Source organism: Bidens hawaiensis, unplaced genomic scaffold, assembly GCF_021521415.1.
Source record: "Bidens hawaiensis isolate Kalapana, Puna unplaced genomic scaffold, B.hawaiensis_p1.1 tig00031154_1, whole genome shotgun sequence".
Taxonomy (NCBI): domain Eukaryota; kingdom Viridiplantae; phylum Streptophyta; class Magnoliopsida; order Asterales; family Asteraceae; genus Bidens; species Bidens hawaiensis.
The window spans coordinates 184,865-193,917 of record NW_027495236.1 but is presented as its reverse complement, the minus strand read 5'-3'; the positions used below and the strand labels follow the sequence as shown (position 1 = coordinate 193,917).

Sequence of the window (9,053 nt, the reverse complement as noted above, 5' to 3'; positions counted from 1 at the left end):
CTACCACATTTAAAGGATGGACGGTATTGTGGTGCCGACCATGACGCTTGAAGAGTAGTCAAAACTTCCACCATACCACCGATCACATTTTAACACACAATCATATTATGATGCATTAGTAAACTCCTTACACGTGGCTGTCCAACAAAACAAGTGCATTGAAGTAGTTGATATTAATGTGTTATCATGTAATTAATTGATATTATTAATGGATTTGCCGGCCAACAACTTTTATGGAAATTTCAATAAGAAGCTTTTATTTCATACAATTAAATTAAGTGATATAAATGTATTTGACTACTTTCTATTAAAAAATGTTTAGCATAATGTGTTGTTAACAAAATACATTAAATATTATTAATGTTGCATAATTTGTAAAACAAAAGGTTAAAATATTTTTTATTTAAAAAAATATTAAAGGATGGGGAATATGATAACGATGGTCACTAGTGTTGTAAGAGTGGAGGGTTGGAGGGAGGTAGGAGGAGGTAGCGTTGCGGTACTCATAGGAACATCGTCTCATCCGTATGCCATATGGTACCGCAAGTTTTGAAGGTTGCGAAGAATTGTATATTTGAACAATCAAAACAATTAAATCTACAACTCAGAAATATAATAGAAATATTTTTTTCCATTTGTTTTTAAATTTTTAACTAGTACAATTCATTTATATTATTAAATATTTTACTTTTGTTAATTTTATTTATTAACTATTATTTTATTCAAAAGTTTTATGATTTATAAAAGTGTGTTCATTTTTTTTATAATACTGATAATAATACTAGTAGTAACATATTTTACCTTTTTTATAATTTTCAAAAAGTATTTTCAATTCTTTATTAATGAAAGTTAACTTTTGATATAAGTCTGTATGGATACTACTAAAACATTTGTACCAACAAATTCGAAAATGTAATGTAAAAATAACGACATTTATCATAAGTTCTGTCTGTTTAACTTATGTATCACAAAAGAAAAAAAATGTTATTAAAATGATAATTTATACAGGGGACGATTTACTTTATGGCTTAACTAAAAAATAATATGTTTTAAACAATAGACATATTACATACATCCACATCTATATATAAAAAAACTATCTGTTTAACCTTTAACTAAATTTTATAATAAGACTTGTCATATTTAAAGAATAGATATCACTTTTGTATAAAAGATAAAAAGTAATTAAAGCAGTAAGTTATGGGTTTGACCACTATGATTTTTCTCATATAGTTCATTCGCACCAAAATGAAAATTCATGACGAATTAGTTCTTGACGTTTAACTGTGGGTGCAATTTTTGTCACTAAGATCAAATTGGTAAGTTTATTATTTTCTTCTTTCTATTCTTTATTTTTCTTTAATTTTGATTATCACCGTTATTTCTGGAACACTTTTACATATTATTATTATTATTATTTAAATTTATATTTTGGCTAATAATTCGCTTCTTAGTCGAATTCAAGTCTAATCAAAAGTTGCTTCAAGTAAGGTGGCAAAACATGAAAAGGCGTGTCTTGACAACCAACATGTATTTATTCCTTTTGCTTTTGACACTTTTGGTTTCCTCGCGCCTGAAGCTGTGGAGCTACTTACCCGTGTTCAGCGGATCATGCATAGTAATGTTATGACTCCAAGATCAGCAAATATAGTTTTTAAAAGATTGGGTTTTGCGATTCAAAAGGGGGTAGCGGCGCAGCTTGTTGCCCGATTGCCTTCTGTTTCGATGTAAGCTGAATATAACGTACATTAAAACAAACTTCTAGTATCAAAAGTTAGACGGGCTACATAGAAAACTTTCGGACCAATGTATATGAACTCATATGGACCGTTGCGTATGAAGCCCAATGGCCCAAAATTCATGACCGGCCTATTCTATCTAAACTTTATATATTCCTACTTGGAACTTCCATGTTTCCATCCCCTACTATACAAACATAAATTCAAACAACCCCATAATAAAAAAAGAAAATCCATGTGAAGATGTCTGCCAACATTCCTTTAGAAATTCAAGTGGAAATCTCAAAGGGTTCCTATTAAAGATCTGACTCAATCCAGATTCGTTTCAAAACAGTGGTTGCGGTTTTTACATTAAGATCTAGGGGCTTGGAGAAACATATCAATGAATCCGTATGGACCAATACACTTTTCGAATAATGTGGACGGGGTTTTCCATTGGGTTGTCTATTATTTAATTATAAATAATAATCGGATTATTTCATTTGATTTGATAAGGGAAGAATTTAGACACGTAGATATTCTATATAATTTAGCAGGCCTCAGATATCTCGGCATATCTAAGCTCAAGGAGTCTCTTGTCGTGCTTGACTACGAAGGTGCATGGCAACCTATTTCTGACATATGGATGATGTTGAAAAACGGTGTTCCAAAATCCTCATTTACAAAATTATTCACTCATAAGGTTATGCCTTATATTATAATTGTATTTAGGAAGATAGGAAGAATGGCCAACCGCTTCATGGAAGCCTTGGTGAACTTGAAGTTTATGAAGTCGGCCTAGAACACATGAATGGTCTTGGTATCTATGGTTTGATCTTCAAGATGGCCTCCTACGTCCCTACTTCAGCTTAATCACTATTGAATGACAATGACGGTGATAGCCGTATTTCAAGTTTCATCTACTTCTTTTATTCCTAGTTTTTCATCTTTTGTTTTGTTTCTATGTTAGAAAGATGGAAACTTTGCTAATAAGTAGCTTGGTGCAATACATGCAAGCACTCTTTAAGCCCTAATAATATTTTTTCTACTAGTATGGATGTTAAAAACTTAAAATATTAGCTTTTATATTGACATACATATCTTCTAAACATTGCAGACCCAACGAAAGGCCAAAACATACACCAAATGCACTGTGTACAAACTGTAGTCAACTTGCAGCACATCAACACCCGATCAAGGTTTTGATGATGTTGTCTTTTGTGGTTCTATTAGCCGATTTTCTTGTTGTATTAAAATTTGATGATTTTGGATATATATTATGTAAACAAAGACTTAAAAAGAAATCGAGTTTAAATATTACGAGGGCATTTAACTATTTACGAAAAGTTATAACGAGGAGCCTGTGTGTTGGGGCAGAGGGTGTTAAAAATTTCAACGACTTGTAAATTAACATTCACATCGCAGTTTTAAATAAAATTTACATATCAAAAATTGTGTTTCTACTAATAGTAACTATGCATATCAAAAATTGATGAGGGTTGTTATTTTTTAAAATTCCAATTCCACCACTTACACAATAAATAATATACATCCTTAACCCATTTATTTATCATTTAATTTTTTCTCTTAATAACTATTTCATTATTTATTTTTAAAAAGTCTACATGCATAGCTATGTTAAAAAAATATATATTTAAAATAAAGTATTTTTTGGTATCATAAACCAATGATAACATTTTTTATCGAGAACCGGTACCATACTCATACTGACCGAACAACATTGTGGTACCAACATTCATTTTTGTGGTTTAGTTACAATATTCTTGGACTATCGATACTGAACCGGTGTTGTACCCCCATAATTAGTACGATATCCGGTTTGAGTTTTTACTTATTTTCGGTTTAAGAATTTTGGCACGATACCGATCTTGAAGTTGGAATCAAAATAAAGTATAAATTTTTATCAACGGAATATAATTACGCACTTCAACTACTCGACAACAATAGAAACTTCTTCTTCTTCTTCTTCTTTAAACGCTCATGTTTACTAAATACTTTTCTTATAGTAATTGTTTTAAAATCGTTATTAATATTCCAATAATTATTATTATACTATGTAACTTCTATAATTCTATTAATGAACAATCACAATACTTTTTTCACTACAAACGCACTTTTATCTAGTTATTACTGGTTGCATATGAGCAATTTTCTGCTGGAACACGGAGATAAAACTTGTTAGAACTTAAAAGCAATTTAGGTATTTAATCTATAAAATCTTACTAATATATTAAAGCAAGTTGATTCTTCATATGTCCTTATTCTAACCTATTCACATAGGATTCTATGTAATCACATTTCCGTATCAATAATTTTCACATATTCACAATTATTTTTAATCCACTAAATTAAAATAAGCATTCCAATTTAATTCTACAATTAAATCTATTTATTCAAATTAATGCAATTAACTCATGATTAAGTCTATGTATTCCAATTAATAACCACCTTGTCAATGATTTAATTACTCTTGAGGAAAGAAGAAGAGCCGGTGAATGGTGATCAACCTGAATGTTCTTTAAGTTTTATTTATTTATTTATTACGAAATGACATGAAAAATACTATAAAAATATAGATATCTCTGAAAATTATTTATAAAATACACTCTATAGAAAAAAGAAAAAAACATTCTTTTGAACAATTAGGAACATATAAAAAAAATTAAATAAAGCTGTTTACAAAGAGATTTTCAAAAATTTAATGTGATACAGTTTAAAGTTGGTATGTATTTGTAAACTTAGTTTTCAATTAATATTACAAAATCTTTTACTAATATGTGTTTTTTATTTTTTTTCAGGTATAATGGTTCATTTATGTTATATTATTTCTTATTCATTGCATTGTTTATTTATAAAGTATTTTTTTTATGTTATAGATATAGTTTAACATCTTTTGTAACATCTGAGGGTAAAAAACTTATGTCAAATATTTGTGTTGACTGAATGCATAGTTTATATTTTATATTGTTTGTTGATATGTTTTTCACCCGTGTGTAACACGGGTTATTATCCTAGTAAAAAATATATTAACAAAATGCAACAAGAATTTATTAAATAGTTAATTGCTCGGATGTTTCCAGTGGTTTACATGTATTTCATGTTTAGCCCCTGGTCCAAATGGTTTGATATAGTGCATCTAGATGCTTTGTAGCGTGGACAGCCGTTATCAGTTAAACTTTTTAGTATGTTTGTCTTTTAGCAGGGAAGACATTTTAGCCATTCTACACCTACTTAGTTGAGAAAACTTAACAACCAACTAGTCTAGATGAGTCAAACGTTTCGCGAGCTACTTAAGATCAGCTCGTGAAAAAGCTTGATCTAGTTGAGCTGAAAAGAGTCAGAGCCGAAAATTAAGGTTGGTAATAAACATATATGTTTTATAGTTATTGATTAATCTATATAATGTTATAAAAGTAACTAAATAATATATTTTATGTTATATATAAAATATAACTAAAAGTTATAAAATAATTACAAATATATTAAAAATTAATTAAAAAATAGTAAATAAGCTAAGCTTGATCTTAAAAAATTACTCACGAGTCAAGTTTGAGCTTTTAAAAATAAAGACCGAAACGAGTCGAGCTCAAACTTTATGTAAGTTAAACAAGTCAAGCTCAAACTATGGTTGGATTATTAAAATGAAAAAAGATAATAATAAGCTGATAGATAGGCAATAAATAAATAAATAATTGGGTAATTATCATATACTTGAGACCTCCAGATTCCAGAAGGAAGCTTATGTGGCAGGCAGCACAGTTGATATTGAGAAACTGATTCGATCGATCAATCAGATGGATCTGTCTGAATTGTGGGCCATCTTCGGACCAGGCGTCGCGGGGGCTGTATTCGGAGCCGGGTGGTGGTTTTGGGTGGACGCCGTCGTTTGCAGCTTCGTTCAAGTCTCCTTTCTTCACTACCTTCCTGGTTCTCTTTCTCTATTTCTCTTGCTTGTTAGGGTTTGCTTTTCTTTCAACTATTATTATGAATTTAATTTAATTTTAGTTTATTTATTATTATAGGAATATTTGCATCTTTGGCTGCTTTGATGTTTAATTGTGTTAGAAGAGAGGATATTGACTACTCTCCCTACGAAGAAGGCGAATGGAGGTTCGACTATTTATTTTAGTTTTTGGTTTTTGCCCCAAATTAAGTTATTTAAGCCCTAATTAGATATTCTTATTATTTTTTTTTGAATGTGGATGAGGAAGTTAATTATGATTCTATACCTTTTGTTATTGTAGTGTGTTTTACTTAACAAAATGAATGCCTTTCGCAATGTTTGATTTTGATCTATTTTCACGGTTAATATCTATTAACCCTTTTATGATCTTTCATTGTTTTATCTTTTAAATGTTTGTTGGAAAATGAGTTCGGTAGTGATCTATGTACGTACGGTAATTTACATTTCAAAGCATTCATCATTCTAAATTCTTTTAAGTGTATGCACTTTTATGAAATGACACGCTTAGTTTGAGCTGGATGGAGTATGCCATGCTATGTTGATGGCTGATTGAGAATGAATATGCACCATGTTTGTATTGTGTTGCTTAGCTGCTATTTTTTTTGTTTGACATCATGTTAATTTTGGGTAGTGTAGGGATGATGGTGATGAGGATTTGGGATCTGCGGGCAGTTATCATAAATGGATTTAATAACGAAACAATATTGGGCACAGATAAAAAGGGGGGGGGGGGTCTATTAAACAGTCCATAGATAAAGTAAACCAGTAACTCTATTTTCGTTGCTGTAGACAAAAATTATCTTTCTTTCTTTTTTTTTTTTTTTTTGGTGACGCTAGTTTAATTAGTAATGGTTTACTCAGTTCATGTAAGTCTAATCTCTATAGAGATTACAGCTTGTTCATAGAGTAACAAGTTGTGTTTATGCTGATTTTAGGCATCACAATTTTACAAGGGTATGCTCTTACAGGAAATTGTTTTCTTAGGCTACCAAGGTTTTTTTTTGTGTGTTGTTGATAGGAATCATGTTCTAGTTTCTAGTCTAAATGTCATTTGTCACTTTTAGGAGGGTGTCAAGTGCAACTTATATTCTATAGATAGGTATCAATGACTCCTTAGGGGGCAAGGAGAGTGTTATTCAGTTTTTTAGGCTCTCTGCTTAGCATTTAGAGAGGGCATAGTCCTGGTAACAATTCGGTGTTAGTCTATTGTGTCTGTAAGATCCGACAGGATCATCTTCTTCATATCATTTCTAGTTTCAGTTTATGTTACTTCATTCAATTTCCATTGCCATTAACCAGAATCGAATCCTATCATTTTTACACTACTTACGTATGTATCTACCATAGTTATCATGGTGCCTAACTGTGTTCAGCAGCTTAATGTCAGGTATATGCCTGAGCTAGGTAAGGCGCATAATAATATTAACACTTAATAGTAATATTGGACACCACACGTTATTGCCCATATCTAAAGTTCTAAAGTCAAAGGTGTGTACATCTTACATTCTTACTTGATCTGCTACCATTTAGGCCTACTAGTCTAAATATGGACCCTTAAGCAAACCTGGAACATGGAAGATAAAATCAGATCTAAATCACGTCTGGTGCTGATATGATCAAGTTGTGTAACTTAATAAGGTTTTCAAAATACTATTAATATCCTTGAGATCCGGGACAACCACATCACAAACATATTGTCAGTTTACTGCATTACGCTAATGCATATGGTCTGCTAACGAAAGGTTCTCTGAATATGTGGATCACTATCTCATTGTTGAAATGTAAATCCATCAACCTGATATTGAATGTGCCAACAGAAATGTTTTTTGATGTCATTAGATGAAGAATTTAGTAGCGAGCATATAACATGGATCATGGGTTGTCAGTATCATATCCACATAGAAGCCCCAGACCCCAGTATCCCTAGGCACTTTGTGTTGATTCCAAATATCTCCAAGCTTAAAAAAACCTAGATTAGATCTGCTTTAGAAATGTAAAGGCTTTCTTGTACCATGTACAATTTCTTGATTATTCTGGACCTCATTGTTAAGAACAACATCGAGAATTTGATGTTGATGTATCATGTATGTTAAAATTGTTAAGACGATTATATCATATTTTGATACGTATTTTACATTCTTACCTTTAATTCTTTAGAGGTTTATCTTTTTAGGAACACTAATAATCCGTTAGAGTAGGCGACTTTAATCTGGAGTTTTGTTGAGATTAGTATGGAAGATTAACTTGATTAACTTTTTTCCCAAATTGAAAGTAGCCTACAAGTGTCACGTTTTTCGTATTCTTGTTACTTGATTATATGTTTGTACTTCACTCTTGATTGCTGACATGGGTGCAGCAATCACTTAACATGGAGCACTTTTTTAAATTATTCATTGGCATTGGACTATTAAAGGGAACCTGTGTTTTTCAAACATTTTTATTGTCTTCTGTAAGCTTAGCTTAGCTTATAACCTTCATTTTATCCAATTCGTAAGCTATCTTTCTAGAAACGTGTATGTTTTCAGCTTAGCTTATAGCCTTCATGTTGTAATTTGTATGCATTTATACTGTATTCTATCAGCCATGTGCTTTATTGTGTCCTATACAACCATGCCCCAAAAACTGGCGTTAACTGTGTGTAATATTGCAGGTTGAAACTTTGGCTTTTTCTAGCGTATGTTGTGTCGTTTGTCTCATTGGCAGCATCAGTAGGATTGTTAATTCAAGATGCACTTGTGCCTGAAGGCCCTTCAGCTTGGACGGGAACTGCTGGTGTTTTGCAGTGTGTGCTTGTGTTAATTAGGTTGGTCTTTCTTTATTTGCTGAAAATACAATGTGTTACTTGTCCTACTAACAAGATATTTAGCTTATTCATAATAATTGATGTGTAGTGGACTTGTGTATTGGACGTCGCATTCGGAGTAAAGAGTGAGGTCTTCATTTCAAGGTGTTAGGTGTCATTTGTGGTTTTACATACTCATGCTTGTACATGTCTGTTGATGATAGCGAGACAATGTTTATGACCTTTCTTAAGGTAAAAGTGATTTGACCGAATTATATTTTCAGCTGATGTTTCTCCTGTGTATTGTGTATCGCCCTTTTGTTTTGTATCAAAATGATAAAACATAATGGTTAAAATTTTGATATTACAAAATGCCAAATAGGCAAAAATGGTTCCTAAAGATGGATGCTTAACATGTAGGATTGGATGACGATGCATCGACAACTATATATAATAGAATGGATATAAATAAGCCGTTCAGAAAAACGAAAAAAAGAATGGATATAAAATAACAAACTAATTTAGGTAATATGCTATTAGGCAAACTGGACATAAGCAGCCAACTTAT

General features: G+C 31.3%; 1 protein-coding gene across 1 annotated transcript; it reads left to right on the top strand.

Annotated features, from left to right (window-relative positions):
- The first annotated feature begins 5,529 nt into the window (after positions 1 to 5,529).
- On the top strand, positions 5,530 to 8,628 carry LOC143581731 (uncharacterized). Its single transcript, XM_077064443.1, has 4 exons — positions 5,530 to 5,666; positions 5,762 to 5,849; positions 8,354 to 8,506; positions 8,595 to 8,628. The coding sequence occupies exons 1-4, from the start codon at positions 5,534 to 5,536 to the stop codon at positions 8,626 to 8,628; spliced, it is 408 nt and encodes a 135-aa protein (XP_076920558.1). The 5' UTR covers positions 5,530 to 5,533.
- Positions 8,629 to 9,053: the final 425 nt, after the last annotated feature.